The sequence below is a fragment of the Coniophora puteana genome (genome assembly GCF_000271625.1).
Source record: "Coniophora puteana RWD-64-598 SS2 unplaced genomic scaffold CONPUscaffold_10, whole genome shotgun sequence".
Lineage (NCBI taxonomy): Eukaryota > Fungi > Basidiomycota > Agaricomycetes > Boletales > Coniophoraceae > Coniophora > Coniophora puteana.
In genome coordinates, this window is record NW_006913062.1 from 1,536,054 (window position 1) to 1,560,928 (window position 24,875).

General features: G+C 52.3%; 9 protein-coding genes across 9 annotated transcripts; 7 read left to right on the forward strand and 2 right to left on the reverse strand.

Moving 5' to 3' along the window:
* Positions 1–1,567: 1,567 nt before the first annotated feature.
* On the forward strand, positions 1,568–4,381 carry CONPUDRAFT_91955 (uncharacterized protein; the record flags this gene model as incomplete). The annotated part of the gene is made up of 4 exons (XM_007773419.1): positions 1,568–1,726; positions 1,789–2,106; positions 2,173–2,490; positions 4,088–4,381. 4 exons carry the CDS (start codon positions 1,568–1,570, stop codon positions 4,379–4,381), a joined length of 1,089 nt encoding a protein of 362 aa, XP_007771609.1.
* Positions 4,382–6,314: 1,933 nt separating this feature from the next.
* On the forward strand, positions 6,315–6,751 carry CONPUDRAFT_156578 (uncharacterized protein; the record flags this gene model as incomplete). Its single annotated transcript, XM_007773420.1, has 2 exons — positions 6,315–6,660; positions 6,735–6,751. 2 exons carry the CDS (start codon positions 6,315–6,317, stop codon positions 6,749–6,751), a joined length of 363 nt encoding a protein of 120 aa, XP_007771610.1.
* Positions 6,752–6,861: 110 nt separating this feature from the next.
* Positions 6,862–7,068, forward strand: CONPUDRAFT_27070 (uncharacterized protein; the record flags this gene model as incomplete). Its single annotated transcript, XM_007772887.1, has 1 exon — positions 6,862–7,068. A coding segment is annotated over one exon (207 nt), but the record flags the coding sequence as incomplete, so codon positions are not given.
* Positions 7,069–10,689: 3,621 nt separating this feature from the next.
* CONPUDRAFT_91968 (uncharacterized protein) lies at positions 10,690–12,141 on the forward strand (the record flags this gene model as incomplete). The annotated part of the gene is made up of 2 exons (XM_007773421.1): positions 10,690–11,948; positions 11,985–12,141. 2 exons carry the CDS (start codon positions 10,690–10,692, stop codon positions 12,139–12,141), a joined length of 1,416 nt encoding a protein of 471 aa, XP_007771611.1.
* A 299-nt stretch (positions 12,142–12,440) lies between these two features.
* Positions 12,441–14,546, reverse strand: CONPUDRAFT_145769 (uncharacterized protein; the record flags this gene model as incomplete). Its single annotated transcript, XM_007773422.1, has 3 exons — positions 14,539–14,546; positions 12,865–14,489; positions 12,441–12,713 (listed from the first exon to the last, which is right to left on the reverse strand). The coding sequence occupies exons 2-3, from the start codon at positions 14,452–14,454 to the stop codon at positions 12,441–12,443; spliced, it is 1,863 nt and encodes a 620-aa protein (XP_007771612.1). The 5' UTR covers positions 14,455–14,489; positions 14,539–14,546.
* A 173-nt stretch (positions 14,547–14,719) lies between these two features.
* CONPUDRAFT_108567 (uncharacterized protein) lies at positions 14,720–16,039 on the forward strand. The gene is made up of 7 exons (XM_007773423.1): positions 14,720–14,741; positions 14,794–14,843; positions 14,899–15,042; positions 15,119–15,166; positions 15,282–15,384; positions 15,442–15,598; positions 15,656–16,039. The coding sequence occupies exons 2-7, from the start codon at positions 14,811–14,813 to the stop codon at positions 15,888–15,890; spliced, it is 720 nt and encodes a 239-aa protein (XP_007771613.1). The 5' UTR covers positions 14,720–14,741; positions 14,794–14,810; the 3' UTR covers positions 15,891–16,039.
* Positions 16,040–16,627: 588 nt separating this feature from the next.
* Positions 16,628–20,149, forward strand: CONPUDRAFT_108571 (cytochrome P450). The gene is made up of 12 exons (XM_007773424.1): positions 16,628–17,171; positions 17,228–17,271; positions 17,339–17,420; positions 17,475–17,545; positions 17,608–17,622; positions 17,684–17,994; positions 18,055–18,113; positions 18,175–18,214; positions 18,270–18,280; positions 18,340–18,522; positions 18,589–18,891; positions 18,957–20,149. Exons 1-12 carry the CDS (start codon positions 16,701–16,703, stop codon positions 19,104–19,106), a joined length of 1,740 nt encoding a protein of 579 aa, XP_007771614.1. The 5' UTR covers positions 16,628–16,700; the 3' UTR covers positions 19,107–20,149.
* A 767-nt stretch (positions 20,150–20,916) lies between these two features.
* On the reverse strand, positions 20,917–22,495 carry CONPUDRAFT_167585 (ribosomal protein L4). Its single transcript, XM_007773425.1, has 5 exons — positions 22,325–22,495; positions 22,117–22,237; positions 21,879–22,056; positions 21,449–21,823; positions 20,917–21,394 (listed from the first exon to the last, which is right to left on the reverse strand). Exons 1-5 carry the CDS (start codon positions 22,355–22,357, stop codon positions 21,262–21,264), a joined length of 840 nt encoding a protein of 279 aa, XP_007771615.1. The 5' UTR covers positions 22,358–22,495; the 3' UTR covers positions 20,917–21,261.
* A 530-nt stretch (positions 22,496–23,025) lies between these two features.
* Positions 23,026–24,146, forward strand: CONPUDRAFT_60495 (thioesterase thiol ester dehydrase-isomerase; the record flags this gene model as incomplete). The annotated part of the gene is made up of 4 exons (XM_007772913.1): positions 23,026–23,598; positions 23,662–23,742; positions 23,799–23,899; positions 23,969–24,146. The coding sequence occupies 4 exons, from the start codon at positions 23,026–23,028 to the stop codon at positions 24,144–24,146; spliced, it is 933 nt and encodes a 310-aa protein (XP_007771103.1).
* Between the last annotated feature and the right edge of the window lie 729 nt (positions 24,147–24,875).

Genomic DNA, 24,875 nt, shown 5'->3' on the forward strand with positions numbered 1-24,875 from the left:
GGCAGAACACATGGCTGGGACATTGCTCACCTAATTCTGCATGCATGCGGCGACGTTGAGGATGGACATCAACATCATCTTCTTTGTTGGACATGACAACTCTCAATCCACGTTTTACGCCTTGTGAACAGAATTAGATAGCACAGAGTCAAGGTGAACACAGAGCCAACGTACCCACTGCAGAGGTTCGTGCACCATCATGAGCAAGAGGTTCATCTCGGCCACCCTCAACATCGGAGTAGTCGGCCGCATCCATGTCAGAGTCAACGTCTTGGGTGGCCGGGTGTCGGTGTAGGGTGGTTGTACAAGGCATTGCATTGCCTTGACCAATATGCTGAGTATAACGTTAGTATAGCACTCTGGATAATCATAAGGGTCACTTACATGCAGCGGCGGCGGTGATGGGAACCGGCTAGTGCGAGCTGTGAGATTGTAAGGGGCAGCAGGTGCACAGGTGCTAGTGGCACTTTTCTTCGGCAAGTGAATGTCCTGGCTTTTAAACTATGCAAATATATCGTATAAGATAATCAGTGAAATTTTATTGGTATGTCAAAGATACCACTCACGCTACTTGCACGCAGCTGGTTATCTACACCAAACAAGTTAGGTTGCATGCTCGTATCTATTTATTGGGAGAACGTACTAAGTGTGCCGACAGATGACACCCTTGCAGAGGATCGCTGCTCGCTTTGGGCTGCGACTTTTTCCTGACGACGAGTCTCCTGGCGTTGACGCTCATCATCTGCCATGTTCTTAGTCAAGTGGATTCAGTTCAGAAAGCTCGTAGTCTTACCTTCCCACTGGGCTCGCTCTGTTTTCTTGCGGTTGCGAGGGGGGAGAGCGTCGTGCTCTCCTTCGTCATCAAACTCCATGTCTGAAGTATAATCATGAGTAGAATACTAATGTGAGGGCAATGATACTGGTACTTACGACGAGTGGAGATTCTGGTGGCCATGGCACTTGCGACTGTCGAGGAGAAAATTTTCAGAGCACGAGAGGTGGTGAGATGAGACAAGGAGAATTCCGGCAGAGTATGAGCTTGTATCGATGGGCGCCAAACAAACCACGCACACAGACCGTGCATGCGGGAGCAGAGGCTAGGGGCGCAAACGACCAAGTGTTAGCACCCAGCCGCTACTCTAACAAGCTATTTGCCTACCTTGTTCCTGACATGGAGGCCAACATGAAGCCATCTACATCCAAACCTCCCCCCGAATACTGCCCCTTTTGCCTTGCAGGGCCGTTCGCCTCTGAGAAAGCGATGGGAGTCCACATCTCGAAGAAACGTAGCTGTCGTGAAGAACGGGACAATGCCAGGCGCAAGACTAATGCTGGGACTACATCATATCCGTTAACACCACCACCCTCTGAACCGATCCAATCTTTTGACGTACCACTCAATGACATTATCATGGGGGGCGATACCGAGATGCTCGACCTTGATGAGCCATCGCACCGCGTGGGCAATGATGATATGCGTGCCAGCGTGGATGACGTTGAAGATGAGCTTCACATTTGCGAGCGCTTTATCCGAACTTACCCTGGAATTGTTGCGTCGGAGTTGGGCATGGCGCACACAATGTTCGACAAGCTCCGAGATGAGCAGCTTGCCCTTGGTTTGGACCCCTGGGCTCCCTTCGACGATGGTTGCGAGTGGGCTCTTGCGCGATGGCTGGTCACAAACGTGGGGAAGACTGCTATCGAGGAGTTTCTAAAGTTACCAATAGTGAGTACTTGAGTGCTCGCGCATGCGACTGGACATAAGATCCGAAGCTCACCTTTGTGCAGGTGCGTCAACGCCTTGGGACATCATATCACAGTGCATATACACTGTTCAAGAAGGTTGATGCCCTACCCCATAGTGCCGACTGGCATCTGAAGAACATCGAGGTCAGCGGAAATGTGGCTGGTAAGGATGGAAAGCCAATGAAAGAGAACCTCGAACTATGGTTTCGTAACCCTGTGGACTGCATCAGAGACCTTTTTGGGAACCCGCAGTTTGCAGAGTCGATGGTGTATGCGCCGGAGCAGGTTTTTGACGACGACAACGGGAAGATGCAACAATATGAGGAAATGTGGACAGGCGATTGGTGGTGGGAAACGCAGGTACGTCAGCCTTTGTATATATATGCCCATCCAAACACGCACCTGATGCAAAGAACTCCTTCTTAGGGCCGATTACCGGAAGGTGCTGTGGTTGCACCGGTGATTCTAGCGTCCGACAAGACCGCTTTGTCCATGTTCTCGGGTAATAAGACTGCATGGCCGGTGTACCTCACAGTTGGAAATATATTGAAGGCCATTTGCCGCCAGCCATCAAAGTGTGCGACCATTCTCATTGGTTACATCCCCGTCACAAAGTTGGAGTGCTTCTCCGAGGACATCAGGTCTGAGGAGGGGTACCGTCTATTCCACTACTGTATGGACTCCATTCTCGATGCTCTTAAAGACGCTGGTGCAAACGGCGTGCCTATGACCTGCCCAGATTGTGTAATCCGACAGATCTACCCCATCCTCGCTGCGTACGTAGCAGATCACCCTGAGCAGTGTTTAATTGCCTGCTGTAAGGAGAACCGTTGCCCAAAGTGCTTGGTCGGCCGTGATGATCGTGGCAGTCACCGCCAATCTGCGCCAAGGACTACAAATTCGTTTCTATCGAAGGTGAAGAAGGTCGACGCTGGTCAAATGCGGATACAGGACTTTGAGAATGATCATGGGCTGCGATGGGTCCATGACCCTTTCTGGGCAAAACTTCCCCATGCCAACATCTTTGCTTGTCTAACACCCAATATCCTCCACCAGCTGCATAAGGGTATGTTTAAAGACCATCTCATGACATGGTGTCTTCATGCAAATCTCTTGGGCAAAGACGGACTTGACGGGCGGTACCGTACAATGACCCCTTTCAACGATCTCCGTCACTTCAAGAAGGGAGTCTCCGTGGTTTCCCAGTGGACTGGTACCGAACACAAGGAAATGGAACGTACATTTATAGGTGCTCTCTCAGGCCTTGGTCTGGACTCCGAGGTTATCGCCGCTGCTAAAGCCTTACTTGATTTCATCTTTCTGTCACAGTACGAGTCCCATACAACCGATACTTTGGCAGCAATGACCAAAGCACTCCGCGATTTTCACAAACACAAGGACGTGTTCATGCGCCTCGACATCAGGACAGGTTTCAACATACCGAAGCTCCATTCTATGTTACACTATATCGACTCTATCAGACTGTTCGGCAGTGCCGACAGATTCAATACAGAGTCCCCTGAACATCTGCACATTGACTTTGCGAAGCGCGCTTACAGGGCTAGTAACAAGCGCAATTACCTTATTCAGATGACCATATGGCTTCAACGACAAGAAGCCCTCCTCATGCGAGCGTCGTACCTGGAATGGCTTGGTAGCCGCGAGCCCACAGGTGCTGACAACAACGAGGACAACAATCCAGAAGACCCAGAGCTCGCCGACTCGGAAACACGGCTCTCGCTTGCAGACAAGCCCGATGACGCAGACGCCGTCCCCTCTCTCGAAACCGAGCTCAACGCGACAGATGGTGATTTGGCCAAGCGTCTGTCTCGCTTCACCCTGTTGAACATGGTCGGTTCACGTGGATATTACCTCCCACGCAAATGTCACCAACCCAATGCCCGTCTCTCTCTGCTGCAATCTACGCACGCCGCCCCTCTTCTGGTCAAATCCATCAACACCTACCTCGCCGCTACTCAAGCTCATAGTCGCCATATCCCCCAAGTTGCTCCATCTGCCTCTGTCAATGTATATCACTACGGTTTCGGTCCTCGCCCCCGCTCGCTTCCACTCTAGCCCCATCAAGTGTTTTCACAAGATACGTGCATGCCCTGAGCACACGTCCAGAGACTATCGCAAATCTGTTATACCTGCACAATTGGACCCTGCGCTTTTTGTGGAGGATGGTCCTGCATTCGCGCGTGATCTGGATTCGCTTGCTGGTACAATGGTCTGAAACTTATCCCAACTGCATGTGTACTAATTTGCTGCATCCTTGTGAATAGGACTACGCGTTGGACGTGTTCACGTCATCTTTCGCCTGCCAGAATACTATGGCGAGGCGGAACCACTGGCCTATATCCATTGGTACCAACCCCTAAACACGATTGACGCTTCTTTGTCAATGTACAAGATTGTAAGGTCCTCTCGCCTCCACGGTCCGCACATGTCTGTTGTTCGTATCTCCGAAATTCTGTGTTCATGCCACTTAATACCATACGGAGGAGGTGATGGCGTCTCCTCATGGACAAGGGAATCAGCCCTTGACAATGCGGAGACCTTTTTACTTAATCATTATATAGATTTAGACTTCTTTGAGCATGTCCGAGTGGAGCGTTCACGCGCAAGGGGATAGGTACTGTAGCACCAATATATTGGTTTCTGTGATAATAACCCAGCCGTTCCAGCAGTGATTGAGCTGGTCATACTGCTGCATATATTTACACTAGGTGTGGAACCCGTGGACAGCCACGGGACCGGAAGCCTTTAGTCGAGAATATCCTGCCATCAGTATCAGGTCGAACCATGCCCAAGCAATATTATATATATAGTTCTCATACTCCTGCAGCCTACAATCAAGATATGTGATTATAAATGTAACTAAAGCTGTTAACATTAATGTTACAGTAATCATTATATATGTCTATGATACAGACTGGCAAGTCCAAGAAATAAATGTCCTTGTGGAAGGTAGAAGTGCGTAGTTCCAATGTATTTCCATCCCATATATTATCCGCACACATGTCTCTGACTGGTATGTTGCCCGGGTTGCCCGTACATGCCCCAGCATAGCTATCCCACTGCAAGCATTTCTTAGTCATAGTGACCTTGTTGTTTGAATATTGTTTTGATTAATAAGTTGAATGCATCTACCCAGGTTTCAAAAATCAGCTCCCCATTATTCGGAACCTTTATCAAAGATAAGAAAGAAAGCTGCCTGTCAATGGCAGCTAAACATCCCTGCTTTCGATAAATGTTCTAAATAATGAAGAACTAATTATTGAAACCTGGGTACCCACATTCACCTTAATATTTAGAATAATCCTCAAATAAAAATACCACTGTTGTTGAGAAATGCTTGCAGTGTCCATTACCCGGTTCACCTTTGATATCCACTTCTTCCTGTCAGTCCAGCTCACGCATGAGCCCCCAGGCCACCCACGCATTACCCAGTTTACACTTAAACTATATATCAAATATATCAATGCTGTATCTCGCGCACGTATAATTATAGGCTATCTATACGGCACTGCGGACAATTGGGAATATTGAATATCGAATACTGAAGCTAAAGCGGCTTGTAGCTTGAAGCCAGCTTGGTTCCAGCCTCATGCGAGACGCGCAACAAATCGTGAGAAAATCATTCCAAAAGAGGCGCAGCACAAAATACGCGAGACGCGGCGGCAGAGGCAGCCAATCAGATGTCCGGTTTGTCTCTGGTTTGTCTCAGCCAATCAGATGCCTGTATTTTGTGGGAACCAGACCGTCCTCTAATTATATGTAGAATGAAAATCTAACGCGTTCAAGCTGCTCGCCATGCACACTCATTAGCCAATACTCAGCACTTACTGTACCTCACTTTGTTAGTGGCGACCACTTGCTTGGCAGACCCAGGCAACAATGTTAATCTCATTGAGCATGTGGCTGCTCGAGCCTCATACACCTGATGCACGTCATGCTTTCGAGCGTGCTCGTGTTTGAGCGCGTTCATGTGGTGGTTTATTCTAGTAGCTACTACACGGGTGGTGCTATGTTTCACTCCCTCCGGGCTACAGGATGTTGCTCGACGCTGTGCGCGCTACCCGACCCGTGGAGAGTATGCCTTGTCCAGAGCATATGTCCACGGGGCCGAGCAGCTCGTTGCGAAGAGCGTCCAGTGCCGTCAGGAGGCGGTACATGCTACTAACGTGCACGCGGGTTTGCGGTTTGGAGCACCTGCGCCCACCACCGGCCGAGAGAGGAGGAAAGAGAGAGACAGAGAGTGTAAGCGCGCGCTCAGATTAAAGAACAATGGTCGGAACTTCAATCACGCGTGCATACAGAGCCAAATAAACGAGTTTCGCGTCGCGCATGAGACCCAGTGGAAACGTGCCAGGTTGCAGGTGATTTGAGCACTTTTGCGGTGTCGGTGTCGCGCGGTGTCGCGCGGTGGCGGCGATTTCCGGTGGCTGTGCGGTGACGGGAAAATCAAGCGCCCGTGACGGGATCGCGCTCAGCGACGCGTCAGCCTCTGTAATAGACTATTATCGCCTGCATGTCCTGTATCTAGCCGTTCTATCTTAACAAACATGTCCCACGATATCACACTCAGCGAGATCAGTCAGCTTGTCACTGACAATCCCGCCCTCTCGCCCATTTCACTCACACAAATTCTCGACTTCGTCGATCGCTGCTGTGTACTCCGATCGGACTTCGCATTTGTTCAGCAAGGCAAACGTAGTTCTGCCAACGCTCCGCCTGTCATTCCCATCGCGCACGCAAGGTGGCTCTCTAGCCGAACGCGTATCCTGTTCCCTCTACTCAATGCTCTATGGACTGGCCTCAAGAATACTATATGGGCTATACCGTCGCCTCAACAACGGCTCAACAACATGGTGGGCAACATAGAGGAGACAGGATGGAAGAAAGGGATCGGTGAGTCGTCAGATTCTGTTTCAGACCGGCAGAATGACATCATAGCCATAGCATATATAAACATCTATCCTCAGTCGCTGAACTGTTCTAATCCGAACTGCCCCAAGGACTCTGAGCTTCGTAAAGGGGAACCAAAGCCAGCCGTCGCCTTTACGCTCGACCACGGCGTTCAATATGCTAAAGTCGTCAACGCACGACTTCTGTCAAAAGTATTGCAATCCGGCACTATTCCCAGACCTTCAAACGGACGACGGTACCGGCTGGTGGTTTAACACCAGCATAGCCGAGCAGACAAACGTATGGCTAGGGTCGTATCATGCTATGGTGCGCGAGATGACATCCGTACGATTTAATTTCTTTCTCGACGAAATGATTCGTCTACGTAACATAGACTTAGTGGAGAAGCTTCCTTATAACACTAACAAGAGGTCAGTAATGAAGGTAACATAGCAAAATGTGGAGACGCACCTTGACATGGCACTGGCCATAATGCGTAGCCTTCCTGCCACCAACGATTGCAGGGTAAAGAAGCGTCTCCTCCGGACACGAGGGACATATGACATAGCCATCATCGGTGTTCTTGGGCATGAACTTCTTGCGAGGCCATGGGTTTTGCTAGGTGTTGTCGATGGAGAGATGTGAAGGGCTTATGGGCCGTGGAGGTTGAGTTAGAGATTGGTTAGAGAGGGGGAGACGCGAAGATAGAGAATGAGAGAGAAATGAGAGAGAGACAAGGAAGCGAAGCAGTCGAGTTCGAAATTTATATCTCACCCAAGAGCGAATGACGAATGCCTGGGGCGTCGTAAATCTTGGGCATTGGAATAAGGACTGCTACGCATCATTGGAATACGGACTACGCTAAGCGAGACGCGACTTCGTCACGCATCTTAATTTTGGCATCCCGCAGCGATGACGTCGCTATCTCGCGCCGACACCCGCCGACACCCGCCGACACGAGTCGACACCGATACCAAAAAAGTTCCCATTTCTCCTTCGTCCTCAAACGTGCTGTGCTCAGATGTGTGGGAATCAGGGCGGATTGGTGAATCGAAGCATAGTAGGGTACATCTTTGATTTTTCATCAATAAAATGCGGGCATATTGGTGAAAGCCAGTGCATGTGACCTTGGCGCGATTAGAATACCAAAAAGTTCGACGCATATGGCACTCAGGGAACTAGATACGGGCCCGGACTTCCTGCTGTTGCTTCATCAATCATCTTTTTCATGAATGGAATATTCCCAGCAGCGGTCCTGGTGAAAGGAAGTATTGCCGCGTTTGCCTCGTGAAATGCCAAGTCTTTATAAGTCCTGAAACCGACACAAATCGTCATGCAGAGGTCCTGATTGGCTCAGACAGTGAATTTAAATGTGATATCCTTGCAGTAGTTATGTGTTTGTCCGCTAATTATAAATAGGCAATTGAAATGCCCCCGTAAAACCACATTTCAGTAGGTCTGTAATATTCAAGTTAGCTGTTGCTTGGCTCTGCTTGCTGTGACTTCTCTGGAAACAGTCAGGAAACTCCGCAGTTTTGATCCCCGCGTGTCACAGCCTTGTTCGTGAGCGCGTACGTAGCTCTCCCTTCCTTCCTTCCACCACCACCACCATCCTCTTCACCACCCCGAACACCGCCCGTACGCACTTGGGTACGTCTACTACGACATTCTCCTAGTTGCCGCAACATGACTCTTCCACATTCGCCACTCCAGTCAACCTCTTTAACTTGCATCACTCAAAATTACTTCTGATTGTCGAGTTCACGAGTAGGAAGTGATCGAACATTCAGGTGAGTCGATTCCCGCAATCCGGTTTACCTTGCCTTTGCTCAGTGACTGCACAAAGCTTGTCCTCTATGTGGTACGTACTCGCTACCTCTGCCATCACATATCAAGATTCATTCCATCGACAGGCTCGCGGTCGGGCATATCCGGCTAATGCCACTACTCATTATTTGTAAAGATAGCCAGCATGTATATTTAGTAGCCTTTAATATAAATCAAGCTGCTTTGGAATTTTCGCTATGGATGGAATAAACCGGATTGAATCGTATTCTATTATATCAATTAGGTATTTAAATTGAGTTCACGTACTCGTGAATGCGTGCACCGATACGAACCGATGTGCCCGGATCCGAGCCAATGGGCGTCATGAATTGACACCAAAAAATCGGTGAACAGTCCAGCCATCGGTTCGCATTGGTGTGTATCGGTGCATCAAAGAAGCACCACGAGATATGCTTCGATTCACCAATCCGCCCGGATTCCCACCCATCTGAGCACAGCACGTTTCCACTGGGCATGAGATGCATAGGGGACTGGGGCTATTAATCGTATCTACAAGCAGATGGTCAGCTTTTGTTTGCCGTTGCTTGGTTATAGACTCCTGCGCACAGCACCCTCGCTCGCTGCTCCGAAAGTCTGAATGCAGGACCGGAGAGATGTCCCAAATCACACTTCCGCATCCGTTTACGAACCGATGTTCAATATGGGCCGCATCAGCTCATGTCCACAAGGCGGCGGGATCGACCAGTTTGTTGAAGCGGAATTGTTCGAGTGTGAATTGTATTGAATAATAGAATACATTGACCAATCGGAACGTGCGTTGGTGTCCCCCCTGTCGATGAATTTTCAAGATCCAGAGCCCTACCTCTTAACGTCCAAATGTATTCAGACGATTTCCCGATGTGTTAAGCCCCTGGGCTTTTTCGTCTATAAGAATGGGCCAATCGTCGCCCACATCTTCCAGTCCCTCATCATCTCTCCTCACCTTGCCTTCCTCTTCATCGCCCCTTATCATCATGCGAGCTTTAGTATCCCCACGCACGAGGGCATCATCGTCGTTAGCCACGAGAATTATCGCCGGGTTAGGGCAAGCGAGTCCGTCAAGGCGCCCGCAGAGCTCAAGCCTCGCGTTATTTCTCCGGCCTGACCGGCGCGTCGTGATAAGCTCGGCGTGGCTCCTGTCCGATATTTTTGGTCTGGCGGCGTCAGAGCATGTTCGAGGCGCTACTGGTATTGTGCTTCCACTATCCTTGAGCAATTGCTATCATCCTATGAATGTTCTGTGGTACAAAAATAATATTGTATTTCCCTCCATTGCGGTCTAAATGGGTAGCGGAGGCGTGTCTTGTGGTTGTTGCACATTTGCACAATTGTATAAAAAAACATTCAGTCGTGTCAGCTTAATAGGCCAATATAATACTTTGCTCAATTTGAAGAAGTTATCCGGACCACTCGTTAAATACTGCAATGGTGTGCACCTTCGAGACAATTACTGACAATGGGAACAATTCACCACAAAGTAGAGGAGCCCGAAGTAATTGCGAAAAGCCTTTTTCCTGATGGACAAGATTATATACCTAGTACGAGCTCGGAAACAGTAAGATAAAAACGACACGTCATGATGCGAGCGCTGTCGAACACTAATTCCAACAATAGAAAAGTCACTCAGATTCAGAAAGTGAAGATACTTCCCCATCGACATCCTTCGGTTGGGCCTGACACAACCGTGCGAACTGACAGATACTCGTGGGAATTTTATATGCAAGGCAAACACGAGGCCAACGCACGAACTCCGAGCCACGCTGAGTACAGCCCTTGAACTTGCTCTTGAAGCTTGAAGCCCGAAATCCTTCCTGTGTCACACACCCCACAGCCAGCACAATCCCAGGTGTAGCATTGACCGCACAGTTGTGAGTCTGGTCTCCAACTTATCCAAAACTCACTCCAAGAAAGGCTCATTACAAAACTCAGACGTGGAACACCGATTCTAGCTTATCTATTATGACCTCCAAAACGTCTCACTCATCACCCATCACCCTCCTCCCCGATGAACTACTATCTGATATCTTTATCCTGTGCACTGGCGATTGCCTCCAGACGCACGCAGGTCCAGAATCATGGCCGTTACATCGCGAAAGAACACCACTCTGGCACGTAAATACCCACTTATCTTGCCGTGCAATCGCAAGCCCCTGGTTGCAATGTGTCCGCTCTGGCTCATCTTTGTGCTGGGATTGGACACGTATGATGCTAGTGTGCCGGCATTGGGCTGCTGTAATACTTAACGGGAAGATTTTCTGGAGTCGCCCGCTCTTCTCCAAGAAGAGGTCGGCTCAGACAACACTATCACGGTCCGGTGATGCTCCCCTCATTGTTCGACACGTGTTGTCAAGGCACGCTGATCACACTTGGTTCCTCAATTTTATGGGCCCAGGTCAAGGGTTTTCGCGATGTCGCGAAGTTGTCATTCAGGCGCACACACCACCCAACTTTCTCCAGCTCATAGACTGTTGGCCTTCCGCCACACCGCTGCTCGAGGTGTTGGCACTCAGCGTGGACCATGTTCCCTGGTCTATCCCTCTCCCCACAAAGCTCTGGCAACCCGCAATGCATCTAAGAACACTGGCGCTAGTGGACTGCGTGCTTGAAAGCTGGCACCCCGTCTCTATGCTCAATTTGACAACATTCATTTATATCTCAGAAGGCCCCTTCGCTTCAAGTTGCTATCCCAGTGGTCCTGATATGATGGATTTCTTACAATGCGCACCCAACCTGAGAACACTCGTACTCCGTGGTCCTTGCGTTTATAACCGTTCAGAAGATCCCGTATTCGAGCCTGGTGTTGTAGCGGTCCTGAACCGCTTGTCCAGGGTGTCCCTCTCTGGGCGCCGAATGTCTGTGCTTAATCTCCTCCAGCACCTTTTATTTCCTTCCACTGCAATTCTAGAGTTGCGATTAGATTGCAAGTTCGAATCTGAAGACGCTGATACCGTGTCACGTCACTTCCATGAAGCGATACGGGAACACTATCAAGCAACGTTGCTCCCTTTGGATACGCAGACAAACACGGATGTTGTTGCTCATGAAGGCTCTTTTCCCATCCTCGACCGCGTCTTCATTGAATATGACTCGGCGGACTACATTGGGCATGAGGCCACCATCACAGGCTATATCACAGATGCCAATAACGAGCCACATCCTTCTATCTCCATCATACTCACTACTTTCGGAGCATATCCCAATTACCTTGCCCCACACATCCTCCGAGAACTACGGCCTGACGCCGTAACAACACTCAGCCTTGGTTCTCCAGACGTTGACCCTACACACGGACTGGATATATGGCAGAATCTCTGGCGGGCTGTGCCTGCGGTAGAGGTCCTCAATATCATCAACTTCCCCTTATGTCACAAACCCTTTATACGCTCGCTCTCATCATATGCCACTGGAGCTGATTCGGATGGCTGTCCGTTGCCCGCGCTGGAGGAGCTGCATATTCGCCACGGGTTCCTTGCCTTCATGATCACGAAACACGGCCTCAGGCTGAGCCTGCACGAAGCGCTTAAAGCACGGGCTGATAGGGGGTCCCGTTTGCGGTTGCTGAAGTTTACAGTTCGTGGAGAGGAAATGAACATGGGCCTAGAGGATCAAATGAGACTGAATGAGTGGGTCGACGAGATTATTTGGGAGACGGATTGATTGCAAGAGAATGAACTTCGTAGACGGGGCTCGGACGTTCGTTTGAAGGGAAGAGAAGGTCCAAGAGAGGGACGTCAGCTCGTCACAAAAGCCGCACGTCATCCATGTGGGTCGAAAAGACGTGAAATGGGTATGACAGAAATAGGATGCGCACATGTTGTAGTTTTGGTAGATGAAATCAGACTAGGATATCGACGCGAGACAAAATCCTAGCGTTGCACTGGGGAGAAGACGTACATGAGTTTAACACCGAGGGAATCCTTGACACAGATGGCCGCAGCACGCGTATACATTCTTCTTTACTCATTTGCTATTCCTTCTTTGCTGTTGCTTAGATGGATCCTGCAGATATACCATTCTCGGGCGGTGCACGCGGTTGCATCGAGATGTAATTCGCTTTCACCGAGGGTATTTGCATAATAGCATGTGTCGTGCGTCAGTACGAAGTTCTTGTTCCTGACAATCTTGCGGGCATGCCGTAGCCCGAGCAGAGAGGCGCTGCTGCGGTGGACGGCGGGAATCACGCTCGCAACGACGGGTGCTAAGGCGAGGTTGCGGAGACGCGCATAAAGCTGGAGGGTGGTGGGTTACTTATTCAAGAATGTTTTACTATCTGAGCTGTGGTATATATTCCGCCTTCCTTTGCCGCTCAAGATTCGCGAACGAGTTACATGATACGCCTTACCTCCTCCACTCCACCGATGTCACAATTTGATCACGAACCAAGATGCCGAGGCTATCTTTCGTTTTGGAGTTACCTTGACATTCCACCAGTGTCAGCTTAGGCAAACTATGCCCGTGGGCGGCCCGTTCCGACAGAACTCTTCGCAGTAATCCGAACGACACGCATCCACGCCCGGACGTATGAGAATGTGGGCCCACCCACTTCCGCTCCACCAGCGTCACTTTCGTAAGATGTAATTGTCGGAGCATTGGCAAAGGGCATAGTCTCTTCTGCGTGCTGCCCCCAGTGTTGTCTTCTCCAAGAGGCGAGAGTGAGAGAGATAACCAGTCAGATGCGCGGGATTCCGGGAAGTTCCAGAAAACATCCGTTACCGACGGCAGCTCGACCCACAAATCGTCCCAGGGATATCGGTAATCGAAGTCCAATCCTTGGATTTTCACGGATGTGAAACGCAGTGCATGTAGCCCTGCCACAATTAACATGACGACGCGAGACCTGTCTTGAGTGTTGGTGTCCCAGCCGACTATGATGCTCAGCCGGGGACGTGGAAGTTGGCCGCTTGCTGGAAAGGGGGTGGCCGTAGCGTTGATTTTGCGTCTTCCGTCTCCACCCAAACCCAGGCCCCAAGTAACATCATGATCAGGACTTAACGTGTCCAGCCTTCGAGTAGAATAGGATAGACAGTGGTGTTTTAAGAAGTTGGTCAATGCAGCAGGGATATTAGCGCTGTCCTCAACTAAGGAGCATGACAGGGTGACCTCGGCTGACAGTGGTACAGACATGTAGCTCATCAAATTCAGGCACTGGGCGCCCCGACCATTCAACGCCACTATAGAGAGGTGAGGCAAAGATAAACGGTTGGCGGATGGTGAGGGTGCGTGGCTGGAGTTGATCTTAGTTAGGCGTTCCAGTACGAGTGACTGGAGACGTTTTGTTCTGCCTAGGACGGCGAGAACCTCTGAAAGAGTTGGTTGGCTATGCGAGTCGAGGAAAAGTGATGTCAGGTTATCGAACCATGGCGATGGAGCCCACGAAGGCAAGGTGCATCCCTTAAGAGCTAGTGTTTTTAGCTTCAATGCTGTCTCCGTCCAATGCATCGGTATCGTGAACCCTTGGTTGGGAGTGTCGAGCTGTATGGAGAGAATTTCGAGGGAAGAGGCTGGCTTGATTGCCATCTGACCCATCAAAGGATCAGGTCGTGCATTGCCACTCAGTTGTAGGCGCAGTTCGCGGCAGCGTGAGAACCAATTGTAGTCTTCGAGGACTTTCCATCGACCAATGTCGGTGGACTTGAGCCGCAGTGCGAGAAGCGAGCTTTTGGAGAGATCGAGCATCTTGCGCGTGTAATTTTGATCGACAGAGAAATTGGGAGATACCCAAAGAGCTGGATTGGCTAGGGCCACGTCACGCCAGCGGCGGCAAACGTGTAGTACTCTGGTCCACTGGCGGCACTTTGGCAAGCACGCGTGGGGTGGCTTTGACCTATGGGTTCCAAATAGGAATGGGTGGACATCGATACCGGTGTCAATCGTAAGGCATTCTTCAGCGCAAAAAGCGAAGATGGATGCAAGTAGTTCGTTGGCTAGAGAATGGATATGGGTGGAGGAACTTAAGAGTACGGACGCCATTTCAATGTCAGCTTCAAACTCCAACCTGCAGATCTCTACCCGTAAGTGCCATAAAGCAAGTGCAGGCATGGCTGGTTTACTTACTAGCAAGCTATAAAACGAGCTGGTCTGTGATTGATCTGCGAGGCCTTGAAGAAAGTGTTGCGTAAATGCGGACACCTGGCCAATGGCAGGAACGTGGGCAGAGCGTGGGAATATTGTCTGCCATGCTGTGCGTCTCGTCATTTTCGCGTCGCGACTTGCTTCCCCCCACAACTGACCTCTCCTCCCTCTTACCCCCAACCCAGGTGCGTCCACCTTATTTTACGCCATGGAACTTTGACCTCATCCTATTCGCAGACTACTGCTTGAATCAGATGGCACCCGCTAGAAACAGCAAGCCCTACGCCGTACGCAACGCGATCAAGTGACAATGAGGCAAGGGGATACTGAAGCGTTCACTAGCGACCTCGCCGCTCCGATGGTGTATGGAGTCACGACAGAGCGGCGCTCTCGAGTGGGCCTGCCGCCCGCACAGCTGGTTCCGAGCCCTCGATGAAACTCATAGTGTCCAACCTGCACTACGAAATCACTCCTAAGAACTTGATGGTGCGCAGCATTCCTCGTTCCTCCCTCCCCATAGCCTTCAGGATTCTGGCTTACCTCCTATTACCTCCACTATAAGTCCATCTTCGGGCAGATTGGCACGCTCGTCTGCGAGCCTCAAATCAGGGTACGATGACATTTCGAATGAACACACTTTAGGCTCCCGTTTACATCCTGCACCCTTACCCCGTTCTGGCCCCGTCGACCGTTGACTCTTCGTTCATTGCGTGTTTCATACCCAGTATGACCGCAGCGGACGCTCCTCGGGCGTGGCTATCGTCACGTACGAAACAATCGGAGAGGCAACGCGGGCCAAGAACCAGTTCCAGGGTCTTCTCGCAAAGGGTATGTGGCGGGCATCATACCTATGTTGCCGTTGGATTGAATCGTTACTCCTTCCAGGTCAGCCGATGGAGATAGCTTCTCATGTTGATGCACCTCGTCGGACGCGCTCTGCAAGCATGCCTGGCGTCTCGACGGCGTCGCTGCTCAATCGTATTGAGAAGCCGTCTCTCGTCGACAGACTTAATCCTACGGACAATAAAAAGCAACAGCAAGGGTGAGTTATAGCCATTCAATTTCACAAACACTCACTTACGGATGATACCTATTACAGTGCTGGTCCGGTGAGGAATGCCCGTGGCGGCGGCCGTGGACCACGTGGTGGAGGCAAGACCAGAGCTGCCAGGCCGTCCAAGAGCAAGCCGAAGACGGCAGAGGACCTTGACAAGGAGTTGGACGTATTCATGGGCGATGACAAAGCCAGCTCTGTGGGTGCGACGGCGGGCACCAGTGTCGGTGATCCGGCCGAGAAGCCTGTTGGTAGCACAGAAGACGTAGCGATGGCTTAGGCTCGTTGAATGCTGGTACCGCATTTTTTTCGACTTCTTACTTTCTTGGGCGTATGAGCTTTGTGTTACTATCTTATGGTCCGTTGCACCACTTTTCATAGATGATAATGTGTATTCTCCCCAGCAAAATATTGGTATACGACCCCTACTCTGCATATGGACGCTCGACTGCCATCTTCAAGGCAAGTCGCCTGGAAAGGTGGCTGTCAGCTGTTGCCCTGATCCAGAGCGTACGGAACTGCGCTCTAAGGACAGTAATTGGCTCTCATGAATGGTGCGGGAAGAACGCACACAGATCTCCTTCGGGGTCGGATGAGAAATATCAAGAGACCGCTACTGCAATTGGCTGCGCCCATGGCAATGTTACCTACGACTATTAGCGTAGTAATAAAACCAAGTTGAGGCTTCAAAAGCACAGAACTGTCAAAGTCGTGAGTTCACGGGGCCTCCGCTTCCGAGGTAGCCCGCAAACCAACGTCTTCATCTCGACACACAAGTAGTCAAGCTAAACATTAGGAACAAATGCAGCGGCTCTGGTCTGAGAGTGACAGTGTAGGGGATGTTGGCCTGGCTTTAGATACCGATGCCGTAGGGTGTTCAAGGAGGGAAACATTCTGAAACATGAGCAATTTAGTAAGTGACTTCGTGAGAATATTGATACACGAACATCTCAACAGTTAGCCTCGGGAACCTGAAAGTCGCGAGTGGGGCCACCGAACGGCAGTGAACCGGGTCCAAAGCCACCTACTTATAAGAATCCATCAATGTGATCCGAGACCGAGGTATACTCACATATCCATCTCTACACACATGCCTCCGAGTGTAGACGTAGACTCCATCACCGCCTACCTCTCCTCCCTGGTCGAGGACCGCCCGCCCTCCGAGATCGTGCTCGACGTCGGCCTCGTCTCAGTAGGCGTCTGGCTCCTGCTCAAGGGCATCCGAGCCGCACGGAGCAGTCGACGGTCCCTCACCACGACCCGGCTCCGTGGGCCGCCGAACCCGAGCTTCCTCTTCGGTGTCGGCGAGCAGCTCGAGTTCGCGCCGAACCAGGACTCTGGCGCGCTATTTGAGGCGTGGTCGAAGGAGTACGGCGCGGTGTATCAGGTTCCCAGCGCGTTTGGGGCGCAGAGGGTCGTGCTATTCGACGTGAGGGCGATCGCACATGTGTTTGCGCGGGATGCAGGGCATGTTCCGAGCTCAGCCGAGTCTGGAGAGGCTCCGGGAGCGAAGGGGACGTATGATCACTTGGCGTTTACGAAGTTGGCTGTGGCGAACTTGGTATGTCTGATTCTAAGTTGTTTGCTTTGAAGTGGCTGGTTAATCATTGCCGTCAGATTGGAAAGGGAGTACTATGGGCGAGCGGCGATAACCACAAACGGTGGGTCTGCCTTAGCATACTTATGTTGAAACCAATCAAGCAGTGTATTAATTGCGCTCTTTGTTAGGCAACGTAAGGCGCTCACACCGGCGTTCAGCAACGCCGCTATCCGAGATGTAACGCCTATATTCTTTGACTCTGCATACAAGGTTCGCTACCTCCGGACGAATGTGACATGAATCTAACGCAGATTTCGTTGATAGGTCAAAAACATCTGGGACGAGCTTTTGGCGAGCTCGTCTACCAACGACGAAGTTGTCGAAGTCCAGCGCTGGTGCGTGACTGCTCCCATGCAGTTTCCTACCATATCAATCCTAACACTCTACACTGAGTCAGGATGAACCACATCTCGTAAGTCCCATCTCAGGACCCACCATGCATCGGCATTGACATACCCATGCCATCTCCCCAGCCTCGACTCAATAGGCCTCGCCGGCTTCTCGCACGACTTCGGCGCCATCTACGGCAAGAAGTCTGCCGTGACTGACACCTTTGACGCTTTCTCGACTACGCCGCCAACCAAGTTCTACCGGTTCATGTTCGTCGTCTTGGGTCTCGTGTTCCCGTGGTTCGTGAATCTTCCCACGGCGCGCACGCAGATTAGCAAGAAGCTCAACGACGCGATGGCGGAGATCGCGCAGGTCTTGCTCGAGCGTACGAGGCGGGAGAAGGAGCAGGGCGGAAATGAAATGGAGAAGGATCGGAGCGTGATCGGGACTTTGTGTGAGTGCGCTCGTCCTGCCGGTGAGGTGCCCAGGAGAGAGCGAGCTCATCTTTTTTAAGTGAGGGCAGAAACAGCAGGGACCGAATTGCACCTATCCCATCAAGAGATTTTGGATTCGGTAAGTGTAATGACAAAGAAAAGACGAAGTTCATCGTGGCTGACGTCGGATTCCCGCCCAGATGAAAGTCTTGCTTCTCGCAGGATATGAAACGACTTCCAGTATGTCTTGATCCCTTTCATCCTTCACGAGCTACTCATGACACCGTATTCACAGCTAGTCTGACGGTAACCATGTCTGCACCGAAAAACGGCGAGCCTACAACTAACCTCACACCTTTCTCCAGTGGGCGCTTATTGAGCTTTCAAAGAACCAAAAGGCACAGTCCAAATTGCGCGAAGAGCTCTCCCAGTTCTCAACGGGCGACCCGACGTACGACCAGCTGACAAGCGACTCGCTGCCCTACCTCGACGGCGTCGTGCACGAGATCCTCCGCCTGCATCCCGTAGCCAACGAGGTGCCGCGTGTTGTACGTCTCGCTCTCCCACATTCTGTCTTATTCCTCCTATCGATGCCACACTCAACGCCTTCGTAGGTCGTAGAAGACGACATCATGCCGCTCTCCGAACCCATCCTCGACGCCTCGGGGAAAACGATCGCGAGCGTGGCCGTCGCGAAGGGTACGAACATAGCCATCCCCGTCGAGGGCATCAACCGCTCCGAGGCGCTGTGGGGCCCCGACGCGAAGGTGTTCAGGCCCGAGCGGTGGCTCGAGGACGGTTTACCAGACGGCATCCCGCCGCAGGTGAAGGGTGTGCAGGGATACCGCCACCTGCTGACGTTTATTGATGGGCCGAGGATATGTCTGGGGAGACACTTTGCTGTGGCGGAGTTCAAGGTATGGATGTGACACTGTCCATTATGGAGGTATAGCTGATGAGAAGTATCTTCCTTGTGCGATAGGCGGTCTTGTCAGTATTGATCAGGAACTTTACGTTCGATTTTGCGACTCCAGACGCAAAAGTCGAGGTCATCAGAAGTTTCCTGTTCCGTCCCAAGGTCGTTGGAGAGCAAGGCGTTGACGTGCCTCTGCGTATTCGTCGCATCGAGTGAAGGAGTCGGGATATGGACTTTGGTTTTAGCTGTACTCTTACATTAACTTAAAAACGGACCACCAGTCTCTTGTATCCATAGCACAACCCCCGCTCAGTCCAATACCACTATATACCCTTCCTGCCTTCCTGGTCCTCACAATCTCGCAACCTGCTCCTGCTCCTCCCACAAACTCCAGATATACCCCTTATCCGCCGGAATCCCATCCCCAACAACACGCTTATACGCCTCCTCGACCTTCTTCGCCCCAGACACGCGCACCATCTCCAGCCCCCAGCTGCCGCAGTCCCGCATGAGCCCCGCCCACGCCTCCTTCTGCATCTGCGCGATCTCTTCGACGCTGAGCTGCGCGCGGCGCCGCTGGAGCCACTCGGGCATGAAGAAGCTCTGCATCTTGGCCTGCTCTTGTTGACTGGACGCGTCATTTTGGGACTCGACGATCGCATCGGACGACTTGGGTGCGTCCGCGCTTGCGAACTTGGTCGACGACGGCGCGACACTCGACAGGCCGATCGAGATCGCGCCCTCCTTCAGAACAGCGCCTCCGAGATGGGAGAGCACGTCTTTGTTGGTGTCTTCGTTCCCAGCGACGTCGACGTAGATCCATTTCCCATTCGCGGGTGAGATGTCCCCGGAGCTGCGCAGGTTAGGATACGTCACGACGACGTCGTACAGCCCCAGCCGCTCCGTAAACGCCTTGTTGCGCTCAGATGTCAGTCCAACGAGAAGCAGCTCCTCCTTAGCAATGTTCTCCCGCTTCCGACGCTCCCGCACGCAGTAAGCGATGCAGAACGCCGTCTTGGACGACGCGGAGCTGAGTAGCACCCGGTTCGCTCTCTCGCTCTCTACCTCGCCCGCCCCAGCGCCTTTAGCGCGAAGAAGCGCAGAGATGCCCCTGTACCCCGACTCATGCAGACAGTCCTCGAACCAGAACGCGGTCCAGTACAGCGGGCGGTAGAGCATCGTCAGATCCTCAATCTTCCCATCGGGATTATACATCGGGTCCGCCGCGCACCGTGTGATCATGTTATACGGTCGTCTATCTAATACGACCCAAGCACCACGCTCAGCAAAACCCGAATGCCCTCTCATATAACGCGCGGCAAACACTCACCAGCAGGCAACTGCGGCCTCGGCACAAAGAACGCATGCGCATTCACGTCCCTCGTGTCCACAGGCAAAAGCAGATACTTGGCCGGCGCCAAATACCCATACACGCGCTCACCCGGTTTGATTGCGAACTTTTCGTCCGCGACGCTCACGGTGGACTTGACGACGGTGCCGAAGCCCCACACGGGCGTGACGCCGTGTGTCTTCGCGGAGACACCGCCAGCTTCGGGGGCGGGGTGGAAGGCGAAGTACCTATACGAACATGAAAGATGCGTTCATATTGGCGTTTGGCCACGGCACACAACAACAGTTGGAACGCACAAAAAGTGAGGTGCTTCCCCAAGAATCTGGTAGGTGACATTGTTCGCCGAGTAGCCGAATCGGTCAACCTTGATGAGCACATGGTTCTCAGGAATCTCCGCAGGCAAAGGGGCATGCGCAAGAATGCCTTCGTTTGTGTTCGAGTTCGGTTTGGGTAGCGAGGACAGGAAAGATGGTCGAGGGTGGCAAAGTGTGGTATTGACGTCTGAGGAAGACATGGTGGTGGATAGGGAAATTTCAGAACGGTAGCACGTTCACTCCCTCATATTTAAGCATCTGGGGTAAGACAAATCATTGGTTACGTCCTCCACCGGTGTTTCCTGTACCGGAGCTAAGCGTGTCGCGCATCACTGATCGCTGTTTTCCTCGCTGTGCGGCATTTGGTCTATCACTCGGGGGACCTGATCGATTCACAAAAGTGGCTAATACACCGCTCAATCAATTTCCTTCTCACCGGTTCGCAAGCCTCCGAACAATGATACACTCCCAAGCTGCCGCCTCGCGGCGCAGCTCATCTCGTTCTCTCCATGGTAGAACAGCAATACACTGCATACAATCACATAACATAACAAAGCCATAGGATCGCGGACAGTCATTCCATAAGGCCTATGCTAGTCGCCACCTCCAAATCGTGACATGGTTCAATGCGAGAGGGACAGAAACCACGAATGAAAGGAAGTTTTTGATAGCCCAAGTCTGAAAGCAGTCGATAATACGAGGATGCTTAAAGCTTGCCAATCGAAGCAGCGTTGATGCTCTGACCAGAGGCCTTGGCACGCTTGCGGAGCATCTGGGTGGACTTGTTTCCACGGTTACCTCCACCCCACTGCCTGCGGGCCTCATCGTACTTGTCGGAGCTGGTAGAAAATAAATGAACACGGAGCGCTCAGAGCGATCAACAGGCAACTTACAAGTTGGCCTTGGCAGCGCTGATGAGAGTGGCGAGCTCGCGTGAGTCCTCGCTGCGGACCTCCTCCACGACAAGAACAGCGGCAGTCTTCTTGTTGACGACCGTGCCGAGACGAGCCTTGCCCTTGACGATAACGTAGGGGACACCCATCTTGCGGCAGAGAGCGGGGAGGAAGACGACGAGCTCAATGGGATCAACGTCATGGGCGATAACGACAAGGGCGGCTTTCTTGGCCTCGACAAGGGCGACGGCGTGGTTGAGACCATACTTGACGAAGTAAGGCTTCTCGTTCTTGGTGGCCTCTTTGCCATCGGCAACGGCCTTGGCGGCAGTCTCAAGACGAGTCTTCTTCTCCTGCTTGGTCTCGGGGCGGTACCTTACGGGTCGAAATAAGTGGTAATTCTCGCCAGCACCTCAAAGAAATAACGCACTTGTTCAAGAGCTTGAACAGGTTGATGGCGGTATTCTTGTCAAGCGTGTGGGAGAACTGCGCGATGGCGGGAGGGACCTTCAGGCGCTGAGCGAGGATGACCTTCTGGCGCTGGAGGCGGATGTACTCGGGCCATTTGACGAAGCGGGTGAGGTCGGCCTTGGGGCGGATGTCCTGGCCTATGCATAACCAGTTAGCGTCATGCTACGATGAGACCCCAAACCGAGAAATAGTCATACCAATACCGAAGTTGCGAGGCTTAGCCTCGAAGAGGGGGTTCTTGGTGCTCTTGACGGTGCGTGCAGCACTGCCGGGGGCAGGGGCAGGGCGCTTGGAGGAACCGGCTTTGGCCTTCGGGGGCTGGTCATTGAGACGAAAGCGTCAGCGAGATATTCTTCATAAAGAAGAAGGGATCCCGGGCTCTCGGAGCTCTAATGCGAGTCATACTGCCTCGAGAGCGAGGAGACGACCGCCCAGCATATCATCAACCGACGGATGGTGTGCAGTGCTCGTAGAGCAGCACAGAGCATCGCAACGGTGATTCACGGCACTCGATTTACATGCCTGGGGGCATCACGGTTCGTGCGTGTACGTGTCATGCGTCAAAGCATGTGCTGGACTTGCTATAGAGATCTTTGTTAGCATGACCGGGCGTGGCCTCATCCAGATGCGCAACTCACCATCCATCGTCTACCTCTCAACTACGCAATACGAGGCAGACGAAATAGAGCTTGCGAGAGTCCAGGCATGGCTGGGACTCACCATTTTGACTTTTGAGGGGGTTTGTTGACGGGAAGGAGGTGTCTTGAGGGCCTTGAGGATGGGAGCGATGATAGACGCTGGATACAAAGGTGGTCAAAGTTCGGGCGGAGGTTGAATTCGGTGCGGCCCCGAGAGACGCGGGTGACTCGGCTGTCGGGTACATATGAAATGCCGGGCCGGCTGTTCCTGGCAGTAATCTTGGTGGCTGTGCATGGTATCGGGCGAGCGGAATGGTGGACGTCGTCTCTTGAACTCACTGACCTTGGACTCGATTGCGCTGACACGGAGGCCTTGTTACGGGCTGCAGTTTCCAAGTCATCCGACTTCTTATAGAGGTTTGTTACCCAGATATACCCATCATAAACGCATAGACTGTCTGGACAACCATGTTCTCCTCCCGTCTCCGCACACTACCTGCTCACCTTCCCCGACGCGTTCCGAAGGCTTCCACTGCTCGCGCTTACTCCCAATCCGCCTCTTCCTCATCTTCCGCGCGTCCCTCATCACTCCGCACACTCGCCCTCGCGACCGGCGTCGGCCTCACCTTCTACACCCTCGGCGCTCTCTTCCCTCCCCGCGTCGCCCTCCTCGTCTCCCCGCGTCCCGCTGCACCTCTACCCGGCGCAGACACAACCGAAGGCCAAGCATACACTGCCGAGCTTGAAGCATCATTGCAGAGTCTGCCGACACTCGTCGAGCACCGCTCAAGGGAGGATGCAGAGGAGTGGTACGAGACGCGACCGTACGCGACCATGCCGGACGAGCGCAAGGTGAACAGTCTTACGGCTGGGTCGCTCAAGGGTCCAGGGAAGCTGGCGCTCGCACCGCTCGTACGTGTCAGGGTAGACGAGAGCGAGACGTTTGCGATTCTGCATCTGGGGAGGGCGCTGTGTGGACACGATGGGGTTATACATGGCGGATTGCTGGCGACGATCTTGGATGAGAGTTTGGCACGAGTGGTGCGTATTTGAGCTTACATTAACTCGCTCGTTTTGCTGACTTGCTGGAATGTGTGGCTATAGGCGATCAGTAACCTCCCAGACAAGATCGGTGTTACAGCCAACCTAGCCATAAACTACAAGGCGCCCACATTCGCTGACCAAGTAAGTCTTCCGAGCCTCATATCGTCGCAGGTCCCGGCTGACCCAAATCTGCACAGTTTGTCGTCATCAAAGTCAACCTCGTCGAGAAGAAAGGCCGCAAGACCCAAGTGACAGGAGGCGTCGAGGACCTCAAGGGCAATCTCCTGGTCGAGGCAGCGTAAGCCGCACCTTTCTCGTAGTCTATATCCCCCAGGATTGCACACTAATCACGACGTAAATCGGACAGCGCAACCTTCGTCCAGCCCAAATACGCCCACCTCCTCTCCAATTCCGCCGTCCGACAGGCGATGGGTGAACCTGTCAAGGTCCCAACAGCGTCCCGCGAAGCAGGCAAAGAGCCCATCCTACTCGGTGAGGGGAAAGCAGTGCCGCCGGCGCTACCTGCAGTCAACAAGAAGATATGAGACTGGTTGGGTGTCATGTCGTGGTCACGGCTGCACGTACGATCACTCTTACACCTTGATCTAAATCATTCGACTACCACAAATAGACTTGTAGAGATACAGCTGTTCACCACTGCGGTGCGCGCGCATATGAACGGGCCATGCAGGTATGCCATTCAATATGAACTTGAGGCGCTGTCGCAAATGGGACCACTCTCAGATACAGCTGCGGAGGCATTCCCCAGACAAACAAAGCGAAACGACCATGTCTACGAGAAGTGAGGTTAAGCCTCAATTCAACCAAGTTGACGTTGATGCATGGCGAAGGGTGCCGCAGGATGCCGCTCCGCGACCACACTTTGCTTGATCCCGCATGATCACTCCATCAGGCACCAGCATCAGTTGACATCCCATATTCGCATAATACATCAAACGCTCTACATGCGCTTCTTCTTTTGCGGTCAACCAACTCTGACATTCGTATCAGACATGTCAACAGTACGCCAGCAGGTCCCGATGTACAATGCAGCCCTCCGTCGCCATCAGTTTTCTAACTTATATAGGTGAAGAGGCGCGAGCTCTCCGAGCTTCCCCCCTCGCCGCCGCTCTGCTCAGCTCTCAGCTCCTTACTACTCGAACTTCGAGTCAAGCAGTCGAGCTCGCAAGCCATGGAGACGATGGAACCCCAGCCTCAGGCAGCAGACGCCGGCCAAACTCAGCAGCAACCCCACACACAGCCCCGCGTCGCGT